Genomic DNA, 27,335 nt, shown 5'->3' with positions numbered 1-27,335 from the left:
GTTTTGAAATGGTTTGGGCACATGGAGAGAATGAGTGAGGAAAGATTGACCAAGAGGATATATGTGTCGGAGGTGGAGGGAACGAGGAGAAGAGGGAGACCAAATTGGAGGTGGAAAGATGGAGAGAAAAAGATTTTGTGTGATCGGGGCCTGAACATGCAGGAGGGAGAAAGGAGGGCAAGGAATAGAGTGAATTGGAGCGATGTGGTATACCGGGGTTGACGTGCTGTCAGTGGATTGAATCAAGGCACGTGAAGCGTCTGGGGTAAACCATGGAAAGCTGTGTAGGTATGTATATTTTCGTGTGTGGACGTATGTATATACATGTGTATGGGGGTGGGTTGGGCCATTTCTTTTGTCTGTTTCCTTGTGCTACCTCACAAACGCGGGAGACAGCGGCAAAAAAAAAAAAAAAAAAAAAAAAAAAAAAAAAAAAAAAAATCTACAAACTCTTCACCATTTCCATTTACAACACTGAACACCCCATGTATACCAATTATTCCCTCAACTGCCACATTTCTCACCTTTGCATTCAAATCACCCATCACTATAACCCGGTCTCGTGCATCAAAACCACTAACACACTCATTATTTGCTCCCAAAACACTTGCCTCTCATGATCTTTCTTCTCATGCCCAGGTGCATATGCACCAATAATCACCCATCTCTCTCCATCAACTTTCAGTTTTACCCATATTAATCGAGAATTTACTTTCTTACATTCTATCACATACTCCCACAGCTCCTGTTTCAGGAGTACTGCTACTCCTTCCCTTGCTCTTGTCCTCTCACTAACCCCTGACTTTACTCCCAAGACATTCCCAAACCACTCTTCCCCTTTACCCTTGAGCTTCGTTTCACTCAGAGCCAAAACATCCAGCTTCCTTTCCTCAAACATACTACCTATCTCTCCTTTTTTCACATCTTGGTTACATCCACACACATTTAGGCACCCCAATCTGAGCCTTCGAGGAGGATGAGCACTCCCCGCGTGACTCCTTCTTCTGTTTCCCATTTTAGAAAGTTAAAAAAATACAAGGAGGGGAGGATTTCTGGCCCCCCGCTCCCGTCCCCTCTAGTCGCTTTACATTAAAAGTATTTATGATTTATCTACAAAGTTTACAGACACAAATGCATAAAATATATCTTTCTGTCTTTTTCATATGTGTTTGCTATTTCATGTGTCAGCAAGGAAACATTAAGAATGCAGTACAATCTCTGAGTCAGAAATAATGGCATCAGAAGGAAATTACAATATGACTGCCATTTCTGAATCTTGGTTAGATATCAATGACATACATTCCCTTGCTGAATACTCAATTCCAGGGTAAACTCGTATTTTATAGATGGGGCAAACAAAGTAGGCGCTGGTGTCATGGTCTTTGTTAAAGCTCATCTAAATCCTGTAGTAAAAAATGTCGTTACAGTTGAAAATGTTGACTTCATTTTTGCGGAAATTAAAGCTAAAATTCATAAGAAAATAACATTAGGGTTAGTTTATAGGCCACCAGCACAGATACCAGGGGTATATGAAAGATTTTATTGTCAGTGAGCAGAAATTTGTAATAAACAAGAATCTATCATTGTAAGAGATTTTAAGATATCAATATCTAAATGGGGATAATCCCTTCCAGTAGCTTCACATGTGGAATCTACCTAATTTTGCTTGACAGTGCCCCAATCCAATTCATTAAACCTACTTGAGACGAGACTATTACAGATTTAGTTCAAATTAAGAGAATCTCGTTAATAATGTTGAAGGTGGTGAAAAGTTTAGTACAAGCGATTACCAACAAATTACTTTTGAGATTGCTCTCAACACAGTACGTAATATTGGTCAACATAACAGATGTGAAAAAAATACCAGATTCTAAAGTTGCACATTTTAATGATCTTTGCACTGCTCTTGACAGGCAAACCTGGGATGATATAGTCAATGAAAATGACATGAACACAGCTTGGAAAAGCTTCAATAAAACTTTCAAAGCAGTAGAGTGAACATAAGTGACAATGTGTAGTAGATGGTCTATTTCTAAAGAACAAAGCCAAGGTGGTGGAACAGTGATATAAAAGAGAGCCTGCTGTTTAAGAAAGTAGCTAATACAAAACTGAGAGATACCAATATCTGACATGAAGTAAGTTATGTTAACATGTGTAGAGAAACTACAAATTTATGTGACAAATTAAATGCTACTGCGATGTGTATATTGCTGACAACAGCAAAAGAAACCCTACAGAGTTTTATAGTTGTGTTAGAAGCTAGAGTCATTACCCATGCAATTATTCCATTAATGACAGAAAATGGTGAATCAGTTGAAGACAATGAAGCCACAGATAAATCTTAATTTTTTTTTTTGAATTTGCAGTTACGACTGAAGACAACCTATTCATCTGATTTCACCCACGGTAAAAGAAGCAAACTCAAGGGCAAATGTTTTACCTCAAAGGATGCCAAGTACTTATTCTTCAACAGGGTTGTGAAATGAAATGATTTGCCAATTTAGACCGGTTGATAGCAATACTATGGATATATTTAAAAACTGACTTAATAAATGTTTTACTTCAAGTCCATGACTTACATTATTTGCAACTCCTTAGTCATACTGACGATTTGCAGGTTATTTTCCCCGAATCATATGTATACATTCCAAATTTGATAGCACCAATCCATGAGCTTCCATTATCTTCCATTATCAAAAACAACCTCAAATGGAACCAACAGTCTGTTGCTGTTTCAATTCCCTTGTATTCCTGTGTAACAGAGTAACTTTCTTGAAGAAAAATCCTAACCTAGCTCCTTCCCCTGTTACATCTTTGAAAAAGAGGGGAGGATTTCCAACCCACTTCTCCCTCCCCTCTTAAATGTGTTCTACTTATCATTATTATTAAGATTAGCATCATCATTATTATTCATTTTATTTTGATTATACTCTGTCGCTGTCTCCAGTGTTAGCGAGGTAGTGCAAGGAAACAGTTGAAAGAATGGCCCAACCCACCCACATACACATGTACATACATAAACACCCACACACGCATATATACATACCTATACATTTCAACGTATACATACATATACATACACAGACATATACATATATAGACATGTACACATTCATACTTGCTGCCTTCATCCATTTCCGTCGCCACCCTGCCACACATGAAACGGCACCCCCCTTCCCGAGGCACACGCAAGGTAGTGCTAGGAAAAGACAACAAAGGCCACAATCATTCACTCTCAGTCTCTAGCTGTAATGATAACCAAAACCACAGCTACCTTTCCACATCCAAGCCTCATAAAACTTTCCGTGATTTATCCTAGACACTTCACATGCCCTGGTTCAATCCATTGACAGCACGTCGACCCCAGTATACCAAATCATTCCAATTCACTCTATTCCTTGCGCGCCTTTCATCCTCCTGTATGTTCAGGCCCTGATTGCTCAATATCTTTTTCACTCCATCCTTCCACCTCCAATTTGGTCTCCCACTTCTCCTCATTCACTCCACCTCTGACACATATATCCTCTGGGTCAATTTTTTCTCACTCATTCTCTCCATGTGACCAAACCATTTCAATGCACCCTCTTCTGCTCTCTCAGCCACACTTTTTATCACCACACGTCTCTCTTATCCTGTCATTACTTAATCAAACCACCTTACACCACATATTGTCCTCAAAACATCTCATTTCCAACACATCCATCCTCCACCGCACAACCCTATCTATAGCTCAAGCCTCGCAACCATATAACATTGTTGGAACCATTATTCCTTCAAACATACCCATTTTTACTCTACGAGATAACGTTCTCGCCTTCCACACATTCTTCGACACTCCCAGAACTTTCTTCACCTCCCCCACCCTGTGACTTACGTCTGCTTCCATGGTTCCATCCACTGCTAAATCCACTCCCAGATATCTAAAACACTTCACTTCCTACAGTTTTTCTCCATTCAAACTTACCTCCCAAGTGACTTGTCCCTCAACCCTTCCGTACCTAATAACCTTGCTCTTATTCACATTTACTCTCAGCTTTCTTCTTTCACAGACTACAAAACTCAGTCACCAGCTTCTACAGTTTCTCATCCAAATCAGCCACCAGCACTGCATCATCAGCAAACAACTGACTCACTTCCAAAGCCCTCTCATCCACAACAGACTGAATACTTGCCCCTCTTTCCAAAACTCTTGCATTCACCTCCCTAACAACCCCATCCATAAATGAATTAAACAACCATGGAGACATCATGCACCCCTGCCGCAAACCGACATTCACTAGGAACCACATTCACTAGGAACCAATCACTTTCCTCGCTTCCTACTCGTACACATGCCTTACATCCTTGATAAAAACTTTTCACAGCTTCTAGCAACTTACCTCCCACAAAATATACACTTAATACCTTCCAAAGAGCATCTCTACCAACTCTATCATATGCCTTCTCCAGATCCATAAATGCTACATAAAAATCCATTTTTTTTTCTATTTCTCACATACATTCTTCAAAACAAACACCTGATCCACACATTCTCTACCATTTCTCAAACCACACTGCTCTTCCCCAATATGATGCTCTATACATGCCTTTACCCTCTCAATCAATACCCTCCCATATAGTTTCCCAGGAATACTCAACAAACTTATACCTCTGTAATTTGAGCACTCACCTTTATCCCCTTTGCCTTTGTACAAAGACTACTATAATCTCAAACATATCCATTTCTGCCCTCCTATATGAAGACACTTCTTTCAACACATTCTTCAGTTCTAAAAATTTTGCCCCTCACCCACCCTATGAATCACTTGTGCTTCCACAATTCCATTCATTAGCATGTCCACTCTAAGGTCTTCCCCATCCAAACTCACACCCAAACTAACCTTACTCAACCCTGCTAAACCTAATAACCTGCTTTTATTCTCATTCACTTTCAACTTCCTCCTTTCACACACACTTCTAAAATTAGTCACTAACTTCAGCAGTTTCTCATATGAATCTGACACCAGTGCTGTATCATCAGCAAATTACAAGTGACTCACTTCCTAAACCATCTCATCCCTACAGACTGCATTCTTGCCTCTGTCTGTCTGTCTGTCTGTCTGTCTGTCTGTCTGTCTGTCTGTCTGTCTGTCTGTCTGTCTGTCTGTCTCTGTCTCTGTCTCTCTCTCTCTCTCTAAGGCTTGCATTCACTTTCCTCACCACCCCATCCATAAACAAATAAAACAGCCATAGTGACATCGCACAACCCTGCTGCAAACCAACCTTCACTCAGAACCCTTCATGCTCCTCTCTTCTACACATGCCTTATACCCTTGATAAAAACCTCTACTTTTGGCAGCTTTCCTTCTACACTGCATATTCTTAAGATCTTCCACAAGGCATCTCTATCAACCCCATCATATGCTTTCTCCAGATCCATAAATGTCTTATACAGATCCAAGTATCTCTCAAACATTCTTTAAAGCAAACACATAATCCACACATCTAACAACTTTTGAAACCAGACTGCTCCTCCCCAATCTGATGCTCTGCATATACCTTCACCCTCTCAGCCAATACCCTCCAATACAACTTACTAAGTAAGCTCAAAACTCAACAAACTTATACCACTGTGGTTTGAATACTCATCCTTAACCCCCCTTGCCTTTATACAGTGGCACTAACATGCATCCTGCCAATCCTCAGACACATCAACATGATCCATACGTAAAGTGAATATCTACGTAGCCAATCAACAACACGATCATCCCCTTTCTTAATATATTCAACTACAATACATCCACTGCAGATGCTTTGCCACATTTCTTCTCATGTAAGGATTTCATTGCCTTTTCTCTCTTCACCAAACCACTCTACATTACTTTCTCACTTTGCATATCACACTAACCCAAAGACTACATCTGCCACCCTATTATCAAACATATTCAACAGTCCTTCAAAATACTCACACCATCTCCTCCTCACTTCGTCAATACCTCCCCTTTTGCCCCCTTCACCAATGTTCCTATCGCTTTTTTTTTTCCTCAAATGATTAACCACTTTCCAAAACATCTTATTCTCCCTTAAGTTTACTGATACTAACACACCACAACTTCAATTCGCCCTCTTTTTCAACCCCTGCTCCTTCCCCTTGACCTTCTGTTGCTTTCTCTTCTACATCCACCACTTATGTGCACTCTTACTTGTAAGTACTGCCCAAATGCCTCTCTTTTCTCTTGCACTGGCAATTTTACTTCTCTATCCCCCCACTTACTAACCTTCCTAATCTGATCACCATTCACCTTTTGCATGCTACATGCATCTCTCTCACATGCCAACACTGCATCCCTACATACCTCCTATTCCTCACCCATCCCCTTGCTTCATTTACTCTCCCCTTTTGCTATTTTACACTCAATCTCTTCAGGCATTTCTTCACACAAGTCTCTTTTCACCAATGTTCCTATCTGTTGTCTTGTTTTTCATACATTATTGACCTACTTCCAAAACATCTTATTTTTCTAAAATCTACTGATGCTCGCTCACACCACCTCTCAATTGACCTCTTTTTCAACACCTACACCTTTCTTTTGACCTCCTGTTGCTTTCTCTTATGCATTCCCCCAATCATTTGCACCCCTTCCCAGTAAGTACTGTCCAAATGCCCCTCTTTTTCACAAGCAACTTTACTTCATCCCACCACTCATGATCCTTTCTAATCAGCTCATCTTTAATCATTTGCATGTTACAAGCATCTCTAACATATGCTGATACTGCTTCCCTACATACCTGCCATTCCCCATCCATCCCCTTGCTTCATTTAATCTCACCTTTTGCCATTCTACACGCAATCCTTCCTAGTGTTTCTTTGCACAAGACTCTTTCCCAAGCTCACTTTTTCTTACCTCTCTTTCTCACTGACATTGTTTCCTCTTTTCCAAAACCTCTAAAAATCTTTAACCTTGTCTCCACAAGATAGTGATCCGGTATCCCCACAAGTTGCCCCTCTCCACATTTATACCCAAAAGGCTCTCTTCTACATGCCTACCAATTAATGGATAATCCAGTAATGCCTGCAGACTATCTCTCCTACTGACATACACACTCAAAACTCCCTGCTTGGTTCCTTTTTCTGTTACATCTTTTAGGAATTGAAGTACAAGAAGGGGTAAAGGGTGCCAGCCCCCCAAGTCCTACCCTCTATAGTTGCTTTCTGTGACATTATGGAAACACAGAGGTAAAAATCTTTCTCCTCTACCCCCGGGACACAGAAGGATATATTTCACATTTTTTAAGGGGCATATATAACTAATCATCTTTCAACAACTCCAGAGTTGTTGATTAAAATAAAAGAAAGAACAGAAGGATCCAAGCAGGGAGGGCTAATCCTCCTCAAAGGCTCAGGCTGGGGTGTTGAAATGTATATGGATGTAACCAAGATAAGAAAAAGGGGGAATTGTTAGTTTATTTCAGAAAAGAGACCTGGATGTTCTGGCTTCGGAAAAAAAAGAAAAGCTCAAAGGTTAAGGGGGAAGAATGGTCAGGAAATGTCCAAGGAATAAAGTCAAGGACTGGTGAGAGGACAAGAGATAGGGAAGGAGTAACACTAATCCTGAAGCAGGAGTTATGGGAGTGTTTGAAAGACTGGAAGCAGATTCTAGACAGATGTGAGTAAAAATGAAAACAGATGGCAAGAGATGAGGTGATTATCAATGCTTATGGACCATGCCATGAGAAGAAAGATCATGAGTGACTGTGTCAGCAGTTTTGATGTAAGATATCAGTATAGAGAGAGAGAGAGAGAGAGAGAGAGAGAGAGAGAGAGAGAGAGAGAGAGAGAGAGAGAGAGAGAGAGAGAGAGAGAGAGAGAGAGAGAGAGAGAGAGCACTCAATATTATGAATGGAAATGGTGAAAAACTTGTAGAGCTGTGTGCTGAAAAGGCACTGTTGACTGGGAATACCTGGTTTAAAAAAAGGCACATATATAGGTATACATACTGTGAGTAAAGGAGATGGTCAGCAGGCATTCTTGGATTACATATTAATTGATAAGCTATTACAAGAGAGACTTTTGGATGTAAACATGCCAAGAGGGGCAGCTGATGGGATATCTGACCACTGTCTTGTGGAGGCACGGGTGAATACTTGTAGAGGTTTTCAGGAAAGAGGAAACGACATTGGTGAGAAGAAAGTGGTGAGAGAAAGTGTGCTTGGAAAACAGACTTGTAAAGAAATACCAGAATATGTGCAGAATGGCAAAAGAAGAGAGTATCTGAAGCTATGGGAGTGGGAAGTCTTTTGGGAAGCAGTGCTGGCATGTGCGAGAGATGGATGTGGCAGGTGAATGGTGAGAGGTGGGCAAAATAGAAAGGGTAGTGTGTGGTGAGATGAAGAAGTAAAGTTGCTAGTAAAAGAAAAGAATAAAGGCATCTGGGCAGTACTTACCAGAAATGAGTGCAAATGATTGGGGGAATGTATAAGAGAAAGGGGCATGGGGTCAAGAGGAAGGTGCAGGTGTTGAAAAAGTACCCTTTCCTGTGCAGGCCTTTCACCCTTCCTCATGATCAAAGCCCAATTGCTCAAAATCTTTTTAACTCTGTCCTTCTATCTCCAATTTAGTCTCCCTGTTCTTGTTCTCTACTTTTGACACCTCAAAATCTTTTTAACTCTGTCCTTCTATCTCCAATTTAGTCTCCCTGTTCTTGTTCTCTACTTTTGACACATATATCCTCTTTGTCCACCTCTCCATGCTCATTCTCTCTATATGACCAACCTATTTCAGCACACCCTGTTCACCTATCTCAATTACACTCTTTCTATTACCATACCCTTTCATTCCTTACTAAATCAAACCACCAGACACCACATATTGTCCTCAAATATTTCATATCCAACCCATCTGCCTTCCTCAATAAAGCCTTGCATCCATACAATATTGCTGGGACCACTATACCTTCAACCATACCAAATTTTGCCATCCCAGATAATGGCATCTCTTTCCACACATTTTTCAGTGCTCAATGAACCTTTGCTCCTCACCCACCCCATGATTTCCTTCCACTCCCATGGTTCCATTTGATGTCATGTACACTACCAGGTACTGAAAGCACTTCAGTTTCTCTAATTCTTCTACATTCAAACTCACACTCAAACTAACGAGTCCCTTAACCCAACTAAACATATAATAACCTTGCTTTTATTCACATTTACTTCCAAACTTTCCTTCCACACTCTCTCCGAATCTCAATCACCAACTTCTGCAGATTTTCACTCAAATCTGCTGCCAGTGCTGTATCATATGCAGACAACAACGGACTTACTTCCCAGGTCATCTCATCCCCTGCAGACAGCATGCTTGCCCCTCTCTCCAAGGCTCACATTTACCTCCTTTGCCAACCCATCAATAAACAAAATGAATATCTCAAACCCCTGCCAATGATCAACTTTCACTTGGAACTATTCATTCTCCTCTCTTCTTACTTGTACACATGCTTTTCACCTTTGATTAAAACTTCTCACTGCCTCAAGCAGTTTTCCTCCCACGCCGTAAATTCTTAGGCCTTTCACAAGACATCTCTATCAAACTCATCATATGCTTTTTCCATATCTATAAATGCCAAATAAAAATCCAACTGCTTCTCTAAGTATTTCTTACATACACACATTCTCTGAAGCACACACTTGATCAACACATCCTCTACCTCTTCTGAAATCACAATGCTCCTCCCCAATCCAATGCTCTGTACACTACCCTCTCTATCACTACCCTACCACACAACTTAACAAGTACACTCAACAAACTTATACCTCTGTAGTTTGCACATTCACCCTTATCCCTCTAGCCTTTATACAATGGCACTATACATGCATTTCACCAACCCTCAGGCAATCACCGTGATCCACACTAACCAACAACTAGTCACTGCCTCCTTCATAAATTCAACTGCAATACCATCCATCCACCCACCTTGCTACATTTCATCTTCTGTATGGCTTTCTCCACCTCATTTTTCAATCACCAAACCACTCTCCATTGCTCTCTCCCTTCATATCCCATCCAGACCCAAACACCCTACAACTGTCATTCTATCACCTAACACATTCATCAGACATTCAAAATACTCGCTACATCTCTTCACTTCACCATTACCAGTTATGTTTTCCCCATTTGCTTCTTCCACTGATGTTCCTATCTGCTATATTGTTTTTCACACAAAATTAACCTTCTAAAACAACTTACTCTCCCTAGTTTATTGATAATCTCTCATCCAACCTCCATTTGCCCTTCTTTCCAACCCTTGCATCTTCCTCTTGACCTCCTGCTGCTTTCTCTAACACATCCCCAATCATATGCACTCCTTCCCTGTAAGTACCACCCATATGTCTCTCTTCTCTCTTTAACTGGCAGCATAAATTCCATATTTCACAACTCACTATCCTTCCTAATCTGCCCATATTTCACCTTTCGCATGCCACATGCATCTTTCACACATGGCAACATCCGTTCCATAAATACCTCCCTTTCCTCACCCATTCCCCTTGTTTCATTTACTCTCAACTTTTGCCATTCAACACTCAATCTCTCCTAGTATTTCTTTACACAAGTCTCTTTCTCATGCTCACTTGCTTTCACTACTTTCTTCTCTCCAACACTGTTCCCACTTTCCCTAAAACTTTTGTAAATCTTCACTCTCACCTTCACAAGAAATGATCAGACATCTCACCAACAAACTTTCAGCACATTTACATCCAAAAGTCTCTTTTACATGCCTAAAAAGTATGCAGTCCAATAATGCCCAATGACCATTTTTCTAACACATATGTATATTTGTGCATGTCCCTCTTTTCAAACATGGTATTCTCAATCACCAGTCCTTTTCAGCATATATTTTTTATTCATATAATTTTATTATACTTTGTTGCTGTCTCCCGCGTTAGCAAGGCAGCGCAAGGAAACTGACAAAAGAATGGCCCAAACCACCCACATACACATGTATATTCATACATGTCCACACACGCACATATACATACCTATATATTTCAGCGTATACATACACACATATATATATATATTATTATTGTTATTTTGCTTTGTCGCTGTCTCCCGCGTTTGCGAGGTAGCGCAAGGAAACAGACGAAAGAAATGGCCCAACCCACCCCCATACACAATGTATATACATACACGTCCACACACGCAAATAAACATACCTATACATCTCAATGTACACATATATATACACACACAGACACCTACATATATACCCATGCACACAATTCACACTGTCTGCCTTTATTCATTCCCATTGCCACCTCGCCACACATGGAATACCATCCCCCTCCCCCCTCATGTGTGCGAGGTAGCACTAGGAAAAGACAACAAAGGCCCCACTCGTTCACACTAAGTCTCTAGCTGTCATGCAATAATGTCTCAAACCACAGCTCCCTTTCCACATCCAGGCCCCACACAACTTTCCATGGTTTACCCCAGACGCTTCACATGCCCTGATTTAATCCACTGACAGCACGTCAACCCCGGTATACCACATCGATCCAATTCACTCTATTCCTTGCACGCCTTTCACCCTCCTGCATGTTTAGGCCCCGATCACACAAAATCTTTTTCACTCCATCTTTCCACCTCCAATTTGGTCTCCCACTTCTTGTTCCCTCCACCTCCGACACATATATCCTCTTGGTCAATCTTTCCTCACTCATTCTCTCCATGTGCCCAAACCATTTCAAAACACCCTCTTCTGCTCTCTCAACCACGCTCTATTTATTTCCACACATCTCTCTTACCCTTACATTACTTACTTGATCAAACCACCTCACACCACACATTGTCCTCAAACATCTCATTTCCAGCACATCCACCCTCCTGCGCACAACTCTATCCATAGCCCACGCCTCGCAACCATACAACATTGTTGGAACCACTATTCCTTCAAACATACCCATTTTTGCTTTCCGAGATAATGTTCTCGACTTCCACACATTCTTCAAGGCTCCCAGAATTTTCGCCCCCTCCCCCACCCTATGATTCACTTCCGCTTCCATGGTTCCATCCGCTGCCAGATCCACTCCCAGATATCTAAAACACTCTACTTCCTCCAGTTTTTCTCCATTCAAACTTACCTCCCAATTGACTTGACCCTCAACCCTACTGTACCTAATAACCTCGCTCTTATTCACATTTACTCTTAACTTTCTTCTTTCACACACTTTACCAAACTCAGTCACCAGCTTCTGCAGTTTCTCACATGAATCAGCCACCAGCGCTGTGTCATCACTGAACAACAACAGACTCACTTCCCAAGTTCTCTCATCCACAACAGACTTCATACTTGCCCCTCTTTCCAAAACTCTTGCATTCACCTCCCTAACATCCCCATCCATAAACAAATTAAACAACCATGGAGAAATCACACACCCCTGCCGCAAACCTACATTCACTGAGAACCAATCACTTTCCTCTCTTCCTACATGTACACATGCCTTACATCCTCGATAAATACTTTTCACTGCTTCTAACAACTTTCCTCCCACACCATATATTCTTAATACCTTCCAAAGCATCTCTATCAACTTTATCATATGCCTTCTCCAGATCCATAAATGCTACATACAAATCCATTTGCTTTTCTAAGTATTTCTCACATACATTCTTCAAAGCAAACACCTGATTCACACATCCTCTACCACTTCTGAAACCACACTGCTCTTCCCCAATCTGATGCTCTGTACATGCTTTCACCCTCTCAATCAATACCCTCCCATATAATTTACCAGGAATACTCAACAAACTTATACCTCTGTAATTTGAGCACTCACTCTTATCCCCTTTGCCTTTGTACAATGGCACTATGCACGCATTCCGCCAATCCTCAGGCACCTCACCATGAGTCATACATACATTAAATAACCTTACAAACCAGTCAATAATACAGTCACCCCCTTTTTTAATAAATTCCACTGCAATACCATCCAAACCTGCTGCCTTGCCGGCTTTCATCTTCCGCAAAGCTTTTACTACCTCTTTTCTGTTTACCAAATCATTTTCCCTAACCCTATCACTTTGCACACCACCTCGACCAAAACACCCTATATCTGCCACTCTATCATCAAAAACTAGAGGAAGTAAAGTGTTTTAGATAACTGGGAGTGGATCTGGCAGCGGATGGAACCATGGAAGCGGAAGTGAATCATAGGGTGGGGGAGGGGGCGAAAATCCTGGGAGCCTTGAAGAATGTGTGGAAGTCGAGAACATTATCTCCTAAAGCAAAAATGGCTATATTTGAAGGAATAATGGTTCCAACAATGTTGTATGGTTTCGAGGCGTGGGCTATGGATAGAATAGTGCACAGGAGGGTGGATGTGTTGGAAATGAGATGTTTGAGGACAATATGCTCAAAATCTTTTTCACTCCATCCTTCAACCTCCAGTTTGGTCTCCCACTTCTCGTTCCCTCCACCTCTGACACATATATCCTTTTTGTCAATCTTTCCTCACTCATTCTCTCCAGGTGACCAAACCATTTCAATACACCCTCTTCTGCTCTCTTAACCACACTCTTTTTATTACCACACATCTCTCTTACCCTTTCATTACTTACTCGATCAAACCATCTCACACCACATATTGCCATCAAACATCTCATTTCCAACATATCCACCCTCCTCCGCACAACTCTACCTATAGCCCATGCCTCGTAACCATATAACATTGTTGGTACCACTATTCCTTCAAACATACCCATTTTTGCTTTCTGAGATAATGTTCTCGCCTTCCACACATTTTTCAACGCTCCAAGATCTTTCACCCCCTCCCCCACCCAAGACTCACTTCCGCTTCCATGGTTCCATCCACTGCCAAATCCACTCCCAGATATCTAAAACACTTCACTTCCTCCACTTTTTCTCCATTCAAACTTACCTCCCAATTGACTTGTCCCTCAACCCTACTGTACCTAATATCCTTGCTCTGATTCACATTCACTCTCAGCTTTCTTCTTTCACACACTTTACCAAACTCAGTCACTAGCTTCTGCAGTTTCTCACCAGAATCAGCCACCAGTGCTGTATCATTAGCGAACAACAACTAACTCACTTCCCAAGCCCTTTCATCCACAACAGACTGTACACTTGCCCCTCTTTCCAAAACTCTTGCATTCACCTCACTAACCCCATCCACAAAAAATCAAACAACCATGGAGACATCACGCACCTCTGTCGCAAACTGACTTTCACTGAGAACCAATCACTTTCCTCTCTTCCTACATGTACACATAGCTTACAGCCTCGATAAAACTTTTCACTGCCTCTAGCAAGTTGCCTCCCACACCATATATTCTTAATACATTCCACAGAGTATCTCTATCAACTCTATCATATGCCTTCTCCAGATCCATAAATGCTACATACAAATCCATTTGCTTTTCTAAGTATTTCTCACATACATTCTTCAAAGCAAACACCTGATCCACACATCCTCTACCAATTCTGAAACCACACTTCTCTTCCCCAGTCTGATGCTCTATACATGCTTTCTCCCTCTCAATCAATACCCTCCCATTTAATTTCCCTGGTATACTCAACAAACTTATACCTCTGTAATTTGAGCACTCAACTTTATCCCCTTTGCCTTTGTACAATGGCACTATGCATGCATTCTGCCAATCCTCAGGCACATCACCATGAATCATACATACATTAAATATCCTTACCAACCAGTCAACAACACAGTCACCCCCTTTTTTAATAAATTCCACGGCAATACATGCATTCTGCCAATCCTCAGGCACATCACCATGAGTCATACATACATTAAATATCCTTACCAACCAGTCAACAACACAGTCACCCCCTTTTTTAATAAATTCCACGGCAATACCATCCAAACCCGCTGCCTTGCCAGCTTTTATCTTCCGCAAAGCTTTTACTATCTCTCCTCTGTTTACTAAATCATTCTCCCTAACCCTCTCAATTTGCACACCACCTTGACCAAAACACACTATATCTGCCAGTGTTATCATCTAGCACACTGAACAAACCTTCATTACCTCCCCATTAGCCCCCTTCACCCATGTTCCCATTTGTACTCTTGTCTTACGCACTTTATTTACCTCCTTCCAAAACATCTTATTCTCCCTATAATTTAATGATACTCTTTCACCCCAACTCTCAATTGCCCTCTTTTTCACCTCCTGCACCTTTCTCTTGACCTCATGCATCTTCTTTTTATACATCTCCCAGTCATTCGCACTATTTCCCTGCAAAAAATTGTCCAAATGCCTCTCTCTTCTCTTTCACTAATAATCTTACTTCTTCATCCCAACACACACTCTACCCTTTCTAATCTGCCCATATTCCATACTTCTTATGCCACAAGCATCTTTTGCGCAAGTCATCACAATTCCCTAAATACATCCCATTCCTCCCCCAATTCCCCTACGTCCTTTGCTCTCACCTTTTTCCATTTTGCACTCAGTCTCTCCTGGTACTTCCTCACACAAGTCTCCTTCCCAAGCTAACTTACTCTCACCACTCTCTTCACCCCAAGATTCTCTCTTCTTTTCTGAAAGCCTCTACAAATCTTCACCTTCGCCTCCACAAGATAATGATCAGACATCCCTCCAGTTGCACCTCTCAATACATTAACATCCAAAAGTATCTCTTTCATGTGCCTATCAATTAACACAAAGTCCAACAACGCTCTCTGGCCATCTCTCCTACTTACATACGTATACTTATGTACATCTCTCTTTTTAAACCAGATATTCCCAATCACCAGTCCTTTTTCAGCACGCAAATCTACAAGCTCTACACCATTTCCATTTACAACACTGAACACCCCATGTGCACCAATCATTCCCTCAACTGCCACATTACTCACCTTTGCATTCAAATCACCCATCACTATAACCCGGTCTCCTGCATCAAACTACTAACACACTCACTCAGCTGCTCCCAAAACACTTGCCTCTCATGATCTTTCTTCTCATGCCCATGTGCATATGCAGCAATAATCACTCATCTCTCACCATCCACTTTCAGTTTTACCTACATCAATCTAGAGTTTACTTTCTTACACTCTATCACATATTCCCACCACTCCTGTTTCAGTAGTAGTGCTACTCCTTCCCTTGCTCTTGTCCTCTCACCAACCCCTGACTTTACTCCCAAAACATTCCCAAACCACTCTTCCCCTTTACCCTTGAACTTTGTCTCACTCAGAGCCAAAACATCCAGGTTCCTTTCCTCAAACATACTACCTATCTCTCTTTTTTCTCATCTTGGTTACAACCACACACATCTAGACACCCCAATCTGAGCCTTCGAGGAGGATGAGCACTCCCCGCGTGACTCCTTCTTCTGTTTCCCCTTTTAGAAAGTTAAAATACAAGGTGGGGAGGGTTTCTAGCCCTCGCTCCTGTCCCCTTTAGTTGCCTTCTACGACACGTGGGGAATGCGTGGGAAGTATTCTTTCTCCCCTATCCCAGGGATACAGCTCCAAAAGCTGTCCAGTATTTCCATTCATAGGACTGAATAACAAAAGCCTCTAAATATACCCTCAACTGCTACATTACTCACCTTAGCACTCAAATCACCCATCACTAATATCTGGTCTTTTGCATCAAAACTGCTGACACACACAACTCAGCTGTTCCCAAAACACCTGGCTCTCATTATCTTTCTCCTCTCGGCCAGGTGCATAATTACCCTTCCCTCACCATTCACTTTCATTTCTACCCACATCACTCAAGAATTCACTTCCTTTCACTTTCACACACTCCCATTATATCGCCTAACTCCAAGGGAAGAATGAACAGTTTGGGTGACTGCGGACTGACTACTGCAACCAGTATCTGAATGTATATGGGTTCAACCCTAATCAACAATGTTAGCTGCCATAACACAGAGTTGACAGGGTTAAGCCATCTTATTGTGATGATTCCTGGCTTTTAAAGTATAATACCAGACATTTCCATTACACTGTAATATGATCAACACAAATAACCAAAAATCACTTCCAGCAATTCCATTCTTTTTTTTTTGAATTCTTGGCCAAAGGCTGCCATCAGTTCAACACTCAGGACAACCATACCTTCCTATTTACCCAACTTTGCCCTAACAAACACTAACCTCTATTACAAAATATACCTTCTTGTGTCCAGTACCATAGCTCTCTCTTCCACTCTATGCTTCACTTCAGCCCACCAAGGTTCTCACTGCTGTCATTCATTTCAAGGTACACAGAGCACTTTACACCTCTATGTCCTTACTTTTCAAACTATACACATCCTCTGTCACCCTTCTGCACTTCATCATTTTACTTTTGTTCAGTGTTGGTCTTAACCTTTTTCTATTCACAAACTCTTCAAACTCTGTTATCAGGTTCTACAGTTTCTCTCTGGCACATGCCACAACAGCTGTGTCATCAGCAAACAACTGATTTTCTTCCCATGTCCTCCAGTATACTAAGAGACCCACTCCTTGCTCTAAGACACTTCAATTTAAAAATGCTCCCTCACCATCATCCTTACAGAAATCAAAACACAATGGTGACATTCCATACCATCCCATTAGACTGACTCATGTAACTGATCAATTAAGAACAGCAGGCAATTGAAGTATGGTTAAGGTGGCCAATGGATTTACCTTAAAGGATGGAGTGAATGATTAGTAATCACAGGGAAGGAATGGTGGGTGGAGCTTTGGATTAGTATGTTACAAGTATTTGAAGTTGGTAGGAGGAAGATATTCTCTGGGGTAATGGTTATGATGGCTAAGAAGTATACAGGCACACAAAGTAACAAGTGCAAATCTCAAAATGGATATCTTGTAGTAATCAAAATATGCACTTGACAATGTATTATTAACTTACCATCAATTATGAATTTTCCAGTATCAAGACCAACATAATCCATAAGTTCAAAGGGTCCCATGGGGTAACCAGCACCAAGTTTCATTGCAATATCAATGTCACGGGCACTAGCATCACCTGGAGAAAGAGGTAAGCTATGCATTTTCTTTGAAATGAACCATTTTACATTTCATATGGTCAATCATGTATCATTTGTTTTCTCTCTATTTCTATTCCAACCTGAAGCTCCACGAACTGGAAGATTTTGTGATATAAATAAGATGTTTGCAATCTAAGTGAAACTCAAGATGACATAACATAAAGGCTAAGCTATGTGATTTTCATGTCATTTCTTTCAGTGCAAGATCTTATTTATAAGATTCGAATGAACAATAGAGCAGAACCTTAGGTATGGATTGCGGTATTATTCCTCTACATGAAAAAAATTCATCCACTAAAGGCTTACTGTCAATGAAAGGCTTGCTAAAGCCTTGCAATGAAAAAATGGCTGTTTAACAAAATTTAACCTGATGTGCAAAATTAACTTCTAAGAGGCAAGCGACATGCCTATAATGTTAAAGCTTCAGCTTCCTTTCACCTCCTTTATCTCATTCAATTTCCTCATCAAATCCTTAAAAATCAGTGTTTCATTAGGCATTCTTACAAATAAAGAAGCTAAACAAATCGTAGTTGCTCACCTCTTTCTAAAAGCCTGACAGCTTCAAACATGTATGGAACTAAAAGGCGGTTAACTATGAATCCAGGTGTGTCCTTGCATTCCACAGTCACCTTGCCTAAAGCCTTGCCCCATCCTGTCATAGCTTCAAAAGTGTCCTGTGATGTTTCTGGAATGCGTACAACCTGTACAAAAAGAAATAATTTCATCAGTTTCCTACTACATAACCAAAAATATTAGACTTTATGTCATTTAATCATCTATTATCCATGCATTTTTTTCTTTTTACATTCAGTGTTAATTGATGAAACACCCAAATCTTTAAGCAGTAAATCAAAAGCCCTTTTTTCACACTGTAAGTGTTCCAGCCTGGATTCCTTTCAGTCTTATTAAGAACAAATAGACAAGAGTCTTACTGCCTATCTGGGTATAAAATCAGCATTAATCATGGTAATGCTCCATATCAGAGCTTCTCAACCATTTCATTTCAGGGTACATTTCCGAGTTGCTCAATCTTATGACACACGAAATCAAATTTTGTCAGTATTCTACTGTTATTACCCATTATCTACTTGGAGACAATGAAAATCAAAGTGATTTCAAAATACATATTTTCCTATCCCTGGGGACAGGGGAGAAAGAATACTTCCCACGCATTCCTCATGTGTCATAGAAGGCGACTAAAGGGGATGGGAGAGGGGGGCTGGAAACCCTCCCCTCCTTGTATTTTAAATTTCTAAAAGGGGAAACAGAAGAAGGAGTCACGCGAGGAGTGCTCATTCTCCTCCAAGGCTCAGATTGGGGTGTCAAAATGTGTGTGGATGTAACCAAGATGAGAAAAAAGGAGAGATAGGTAGCATGTTTGAGGAAAGGAACCTGGATGTTTTGGCTTAGTGAAACGAAGCTCAAGAGTAAAGGGGGAGAGTGGTTTGGGAATGTTTTGGGAGTAAAGTCAGGGGTTAGTGAGAGGACAAGAGCAAGGGATGGAGTAGCACTACTCCTGAAACAGGAGTGGTGGGAGCATGTGATAGAGTGTAAGAAAGTAAACTCTAGACTGATATGGGTAAAACTGAAAGTTGATGGAGAGAGATGGGTGATTACAGGTGCATATGCACATGGGCATGAGAAGAAAGATCATGAGAGGCAAGTGTTTAGGGAGCAGCCGAGTGAGTGTGTTAGTGGTTTTGATGCACGAGACCGGGTTATAGTGATGGGTGATTTGAATGCAAAGGTGAGTAATGTGGCAGTTGAGGGAATAATTGGTGAACATGGGGTGTTCAGTGATGTAAATGGAAATGGTGAAGAGCTTGTACATTTATGTGCTGAAAAAGGACTGGTGATTGGGAATACCTGGTTTAAAAAGCGAGATGTACGTAAGCATATGTATGTAAGTAGGAGAGATGGCCAGAGAGCGTTACTGGATTACATGTTAATTGATAGGCGCGCGAAAGAGAGACTTTTGGATGTTAATGTGCTGAGAGGTGCAACTGGAGGGAGGTCTGATCATTACCTTGTGGAGGCGAAGGTGAAGATTTGTAGAGGCTTTCAGGAAAGAAGAGAGAATGTTGGGGTGAAGAGAGTGGTGAGAGTGAGTGAGCTTGGGAAGCAGACTTGTGTGAGGAAGTACCAGGAGAGACTGAGTACAGGATGGAAAAGGTGAGAACAAAGGACATAAGTGGAGTGGGGGAGGAATGGGATGTATTTAGGGAAGTAATGATGGCTTGCGCAACGGATGCTTGTGGCATGAGAAGCGTGGGAGGTGGGCAGATTAGAAAGGGTAGTGAGTGGTGGGATGAAGAAGTTAGATTATTAGTGAAAGAGAAGAGAGAGGCATTTGGATGATTTTTGCAGGGAAATAATGCAAATGACAGGGAGATGTATAAAAGAAAGAGGCAGGAGGTCAAGAGAAAGTTGCAAGAGGTGAAAAAGAGGGCAAATGAGAGTTGGGATGAGAGAGTATCATTAAATTTTAGGGAGAATAAAAAGATGTTTTGGAAGGAGGTAAATAAAGTGCGTAAGACAAGGGAACAAATGGGAACTTCAGTGAAGGGGGATAATGGGAGGTGATAAATAGTAGTGGTGATGTGAGAAGGAGATGGAGTGAGTATTTTGAAGGTTTGCTAAATGTATTTGATGATAGAGTGGCAGCTATAGGGCGTTTTGGTCGAGGTGGTGTGCAAAGTGAGAGGGTTAGGAAAAATGATTTGGTAAACAGAGAAGAGGTAGTAAAAGCTTTGCGGAAGATGAAAGCCGGCAAGGCAGTGAGTTTGGATGGTATTGCAGTGGAATGTATTAAAAAAGGGGGTGACTGTATTGTTGACTGGTTGGTGAGGTTATTTAATGTATGTATGACTCATGGTGAGGTGGCTGAGGATTGGCGGAATGCTTGTATAGTGCCATTGTACAAAGGCAAAGGGGATAAGGGTGAGTGCTCAAATTACAGAGGTATAAGTTTGTTGAGTATTCCTGGGAAATTATATGGGAGGGTATTCACTGAGAGGGTGAAGGCATGTAAAGAGCATCAGATTGGGGAAGGGCAGTGTGGTTTCAGAAGTGGTAGAGGATGTGTGGATCAGGTGTTTGCTTTGAAGAATGTATGAGAAATACTTTGAAAAGCAAATGGATTTGTATGTAGCATCTATGGATCTGGAGAAGGCATATGATAGAGTTGATAGAGATGCTCTGTGGAAGGTATTAAGAAGATATGGAGTGGGAGGCAAGTTGTTAAAAGCAGTGAAAAGTTTTTATCGAGGATATAAGGCATGTGTACGTGTAGGAAGAGAGGAAAGTGATTGGTTCAGTGAATGTTGGTTTGCGGCAGGGGTGTGTGATGTCTCCATGTTTGTTTAATTTGTTTATGGATGGGGTTGTTAGGGAGATGAATGCAAGAGTTTTGGAAAGAGGGGCAAGTATGCAGTCTGTTGTGGATGAGAGAGCTTGGGAAGTGAGTCAGTTGTTGTTCACTGATGATACAGCGCTGGTGGCTGATTTTTGTGAGAAATTGCAGAAGCTGGTGACTGAGTTTGGTAAAGTGTGCAAAGGAAGAAAGCCGAGAGTAAATGTGAATAAGAGCAAGGATATTAGGTACAGCAGGGTTGAGGGACAGGTCAATTGGGGAGGTAAGTTTATGGAGAAAAACTTTAGGTAGTGAAGTGTTTTAGATATCTGGGAGTGGATTTGGCAGCGGATGGAACCATGGAAGCGGAAGTGTATCATAGGATGAGGGAGGGGGAGAAAGTTCTGGGAGCATTGAAGAATGTGTGGAAGTCAAGAACATTATCTCGGAAAGCATAAATGGGTATGTTTGAAGGAATAGTGGTTCCAACAATGTTAATTGGTTGCGAGGTGTGGGCTACAGTTAGAGTTGTGCAGATGAGGGTGGATGTGCTGGAAATGAGATGTTTGAGGACAATATGTGGTGTGAGGTGGTTTGATCAAGTAAGTAATAATAGGGTAAGAGAGATGTGTGGTAATAAAAAGAGTGTGGTTGAGAGAGCAGAAGAGGGTGTTTTGAAATGGTTTGGTCACATGGAGAGAATGAGTGAGGAAAGATTGACCAAGAGGATATATGTGTCAGAGGTGGAGGGAACGAGGAGAAGTGGGAGACCAAATTGGAGGTGGAAAGATGGAGTGAAAAAGATTTTGAGTGATTGGGGCCTGAACATGCAGGAGGGTGAAAGGCGTGCATTGGAATGATGTGGTATACCAGGGTCGACGTGCTGTCAATGGATTGAACCAGGGCATATGAAGCGTCTGGGTTAAACCATGGAAAGTTTTGTGGGGCCTGGATGTGGAAAGGGAGCTGTGGTTTCGGTGCATTATACATGACAGCTAGAGACTGAGTGTGAACAAATGTGGCCTTTCTTGTCTTTTCCTAGCGCTACCTCGTGCACATGCCGGGGTGGGTGGGGGGGGGGTTGTATTTCATGTGTGGCGGGGTGGCGATGGGAATGAATAAAGGCCGACAGTATGAATTATGTACATGTGTATATATGTATATGTCTGTGTCTATATATATATGTATATGTTGAGATGTATAGGTATGTATATTTGCGTGTGTGGACGTGTATGTATATACATGTGTATGTGGATGGGTTGGGCCAATCTTTCGTCTGTTTCCTTGCGCTACCTCGCTAACACGGGAGACAGCGACAAAGTAAAATAAATAAAATAAAATAACTTTCCTACAACTAATTTTGCAGCCAACTGTTTACAGGGTAATATCCATTTCATTCATCTAATCAGGAATGTACCTTGCCACACCAGTAGCAAAGCATTATTTTAAATGATAATCTAATAAAACATCCTTGAACTTCTCTACAGATCATGTACATCTATGAAACCTGATTATCTATATAATAAACTTTTAAACCTTTAACTCTAAGTTACCTATAACAATTCTAACCTAAAATATCTAGGATGTATATCATAGGTAAAAAAAATTAAAATAACTCGACCATATCTTTTTCTCAAATCCAAACTTCCCCTATTAAAACTAAATAAACCATTATGTTTGTGGAGTCAGCCCACCTAACTAAAAGTCCACAGCAATTAGCTTAATCAACTGCATTTCAGAAATTACTTAATTCTTTAACAAAACAAAGTACTTCCCCAAAATATTTCTTCTATTTCAATTTCATACAATATTTAAGAAACTAATATGCTACCTCTGTGTTCCTAAAACTAAAGGTATCTCAGCTTTTCAGTTCAACTGTTTTGCATATTCCATAATGTCTCACTCCAGTAGGGGACACTTTTTCTATGGACTACTGCAAGTGAAATGATCTTTCAATACTCTATAAGTGCATAATAAAATCAACGTTACATCTATTTCCCATCACGCACTTTTGAGTGTGCCCACTTGGTTAAGATTTTGGCTGAACTACTTTGACAACCAAGAACAACCAAGAACTGAATCTTTTCAGCACTTTCCAATCGAAAGATGATACCTCTACAGGGTAATAATGGTTCAACAAGTCACCTGGATGTTCAAACAGAGGAAGTATAAGTTAAAGTATCAAATGATGTGGGCTGCTGTTTCCTAAGAGAATAGTAACTTGATAATCTTTACATCTGTACTACATATATATGAAATAGCTTAGGTTCCCTGAGGATAATGGAGAAAGAATACTTCCCACGCATTCCTCACGTGTTGTAAAACGCAACAAGGGGATGGAGGAGGGGGGCTAGAAACCCTCCCCTCCTTGGGGTGTCAAAATGTGTGTGGATGTAACCAAGATGAGAAAAAAAGAGGTAGGTAGTATGTTTGAGGAAAGGAGCCTCGATGTTTTGGCTCTGAGGGAAACAAAACTCAAGGGTAAAGGGGAAGAGTGGTTTGGTAATGTTTTAGGAGTAAAGTCAGGGGATGGTGAGAGGACAAGGGCAAGGGAAGGAGTAGCACTACTCCTGAAAAAGGAGTGATGGGAGTATGTGATAAAGTGTAAGAAAGTACACTCTAGATTGATAAGGGTAAACCTGAAAGTGGATGGAGAGAGATGGGTGATTATTGCTGCATATGCACATGGGCATGAGAAGAAAGATCATGAGAGGCAAGTGTTTTGGGAGCAGCTGAGTGAGTGTATTAGTAGTTTTCATGCACGAGACCAGGTTATAGTGATGGGTGATTTAAATGCAAAGGTGAGCAAGGTGGCAGTTGAGGGAATAATTGGTGTACATGGGGTGTTCAGTGTTGTAAAAGGAAATGATTAAGAGCTTGTAGATTTGTGCTGAAAAAGGACTGGTGATTGGGAATACCTGGTTTAAAAAGAGATATACATAATTATACGTATGTGATTAGGAGAGATGGCCAGAGAGCACTATTGGATTACGTGTTAATTGATTGGCACACGAAAGAGAGACTTTTGGATGTTAATGTGCTGAGAGGTGCAACTGGAGGGATGTCTGATCATTATCTTGTGGAGGCGAAGGGAAAGATTTGTAGAGGTTTTCAGAAAAGAAGAGAGAATGTTGGGGTGAAGAGAATGGTGAGAGTAAGTGAGCTTGGGAGACTTGTGTGAGGAAGTACCAGGAGAGACTGAGTGCAGAATGGAGAAAGGTAAGAGTAAAGAACATAAGGGGACTGGGTTAGGAATGGGATGTATTTAGGGAAGCAGTGATGGCTTGCGCAAAAGATGCTTGTGGCATGAGAAGCGTGGGAGGTGAGTAGATTAGAAAGGGTAGTGAGTGGTGGGATGAAGTAAGAATATTAGTGAAAGAGAAGAGAGAGGCATTTGGATGATTTTTGCAGGGAAATAGTGCAAATGACTGGGAGATGTACAAAAGAAAGAGGCATGAGGTCAAGAGAAAGGTGCAAGAGGTGAAAAAGAGGGCAAATGAGAGTTGGGGTGAGAAAGTATCATTAAATTTTTGGGAGAAAAAAAAAAAGATGTTTTTAAAGGAGGTAAATAAAGTGCGTAAGACAAGAAAACAAATGGGAACATTGGTGAATGGGGCTAATGGGGAGGTAAAAACAAGTAGGGGTGATGTGAGAAGGAGATGGAGTGAGTATTTTGAAGGTTTGTTGAATGTGTTAGATGATATAGAGTGGCAGATATAGGGTGTTTTGGTTAAGGTGGTGTGCGAAGTGAGAGGGTTAGGGAGAATGATTTGGTAAACAGAGAAGAGGTAGTAAAAGCTTTGCGGAAGATAAAAGCTGGCAAGGCAGCGGGTTTGGATGGTACTGCAGTGGAATGTATTAAAAAAGGGGGTGACTGTGTTGTTGACTGGTTGGTAAGGATATTTAATGTAAGTATGACTCATGGTGAGGTGACTGATTATTGGCAGAATGCATGCATAGTGCCACTGTACAAAGCCAAGGGGGATAAGGGTGAGTGCTCAAATTACAGAGGTATAAGTTTGTTGAGTATACCTGGGAAATTATATGGGAGGGTATTGACTGAGAGGGTGAAGGCATGTACAGAGCATCAGATTGGGGAAGAGCAATGTGGTTTCAGAAGTGGTAGAGGATGTGTGGATCAGGTGTTTGCTTTGAAAAATGTTTGTGAAAAATACTTAGGAAAGCAAATGGATTTGTATGTAGCATTTATGGATCTGGAGAAGGCATATGATAGAGTTGATAGAGATGCTCTGTGGAAGGTAATAAGAATATATGGTGTGGGAGCCAAGTTGTTAGAAGCAGTGAAAAGTTTTTATCGAGGATGTAATGCAGGTGTACGAGTAGGAAGAGAGGAAAGTGATTGGTTCTAAGTGAATGATGGTTTGCGGCATGGGTGTGTAATGTCTCCATGGTTGTTTAATTTGTTTATGGATGGGGTTGTTCGGGTGGTGAATGCAAGAGTTTTGGAAAGAGGGGCAAGTATGCAGTCTGTTGTGGAAGAGAGAGCTTGGGAAGTGAGTCAGTTGTTGTTTGCTGATGATACAACGCTGGGGGTGATTCGGGTGAGAAACTGCAGAAGCTAGTGACTGAGTTTGGTAAAGTGTGTGAAAGAAGAAAGCTGAGAGTAAATGTGATTAAGAGCAAGGTTATTAGGTACAGTAGGGTTGAGGGACAAGTAAACTGGGAGGTAAGTTTGAATGGAGAAAAAGTGGAGAAGTGAAGTGTTTTAGATATCTGGGAGTGGATTTGGCAGTGGATGGAACCATGGAAGCGGAAGTGAGTCACAGGGTGGGGGAGGGGCGAAGGTTCTGGGACCGTTGGAAAATGTATGGAAGGTGAGAACATTATCTTGGAAAGCAAAACTGGGTATGTTTGAAGGAACAGTGGTTCCAACAATGTCATATGGTTGCGAGGCGTGGGCTATAGATAGAGTCGTGTGGAGGAGGGTGGGTGTGTTGGAAATGAGATGTTCAAGGAAAATGTGTGGTGTGGGGTGGTTTGATCGAGTAAGTAAAGAAAGGGTAAGAGAGATATGTGGTAATAAAAAGAAAGAATGTGGATGAGAGAGCAGAAGAGGGTGTTTTGAAATGGTTGGGTCACATGGAGAGAACGAGTGAGGAAAGATTGACAAAGAGGTGGAGGGAATGAGAAGTGGGAGACCAAACTGGAGGTGGAAAGATGGGGTGAAAAAGATTTTGAGCAATAGAGGCCTGAACAAGCTTGAGGGTGAAAGGCGTGCAAGGAATAGAGTGAATTGGAACGATGTGGTATACTGAAGTTGATGTGCTGTCAATGGATTGAACCAGGGCATGTGAAGTGTCTGGGGTAAACCATAGAAAGTTTTGTGGGGCCTGGATGTGGAAAGGGAGCTGTGGTCTCGGTGCACTATACATGAAAGCTAGAGACTGAGTGTGAACGAATGTGGCTTTTGTTCTCTTCTCCGAGCGCTACCTCTCGTGCATGTGGGGGGAGGGGGTTGTCATTTCATGTGTGGCGGGGTGGTGACGGGAATGAATAAAGGTAGCAAGTATGAATTATGTACATGCGTATATATGTATAAGTCTGTGTATGTATATATGTCACACTATCATCTAACACATCAACATACCTTCAAAATACTCACTCCATCTCCTCACATCACCACTACCTGTTATCACCTCTCCATCAGCCCCCTTCACCGATGTTCTCATTTGTTCTTCTCTTATGCACATTATTTACCTCCTTCCAAAACATCTTTCTATTCTCCCTAAATCTTAATGATACTCTCTCATCCCAACTCTCATTTGCCCTCTTTTCCACCTCCTGCACCTTTCTCTTGACCTCCTGCCTCTATCATTTGTACATCTCCCATTCATTTGCACTATTTCCCAGCAAAACTCATCCAAATGCCTCTCTCTTCTCTTTCACTAATAATATTACATCTTCATCCCACCACTCACTACCCTTTCTAATCTGTCCACCTTCCACGCTTCTCACGCCACA

At 41.3% G+C, this 27,335-nt stretch overlaps 1 protein-coding gene across 4 annotated transcripts in view; it reads right to left on the bottom strand.

Annotated features, from left to right (window-relative positions):
• Nucleotides 1-27,335, bottom strand: part of LOC139752072 (hydroxyacyl-coenzyme A dehydrogenase, mitochondrial-like) — a 98,308-nt gene that overhangs the window by 17,640 nt on the left and 53,333 nt on the right. For 3 of the 4 annotated variants that reach the window (XM_071667916.1, XM_071667914.1, XM_071667915.1), the window contains exons 4-5: nucleotides 18,540-18,702; nucleotides 17,863-17,979 (exon numbers count right to left, since the gene is read on the bottom strand). The exons of the other annotated variant lie outside the window; for it this stretch is intronic. In XM_071667916.1, coding sequence (XP_071524017.1) covers nucleotides 17,863-17,979; nucleotides 18,540-18,702 — 280 coding nt within the window. The remainder of the gene's footprint in view (nucleotides 1-17,862; nucleotides 17,980-18,539; nucleotides 18,703-27,335) is intronic. 4 annotated transcript variants of the gene reach the window in all.

Source organism: Panulirus ornatus, chromosome 12 (assembly GCF_036320965.1).
Source record: "Panulirus ornatus isolate Po-2019 chromosome 12, ASM3632096v1, whole genome shotgun sequence".
NCBI classification, from domain to species: domain Eukaryota; kingdom Metazoa; phylum Arthropoda; class Malacostraca; order Decapoda; family Palinuridae; genus Panulirus; species Panulirus ornatus.
Note: the sequence above shows the minus strand (reverse complement) of the source record. Positions and strands in the feature narration are given on the sequence as shown.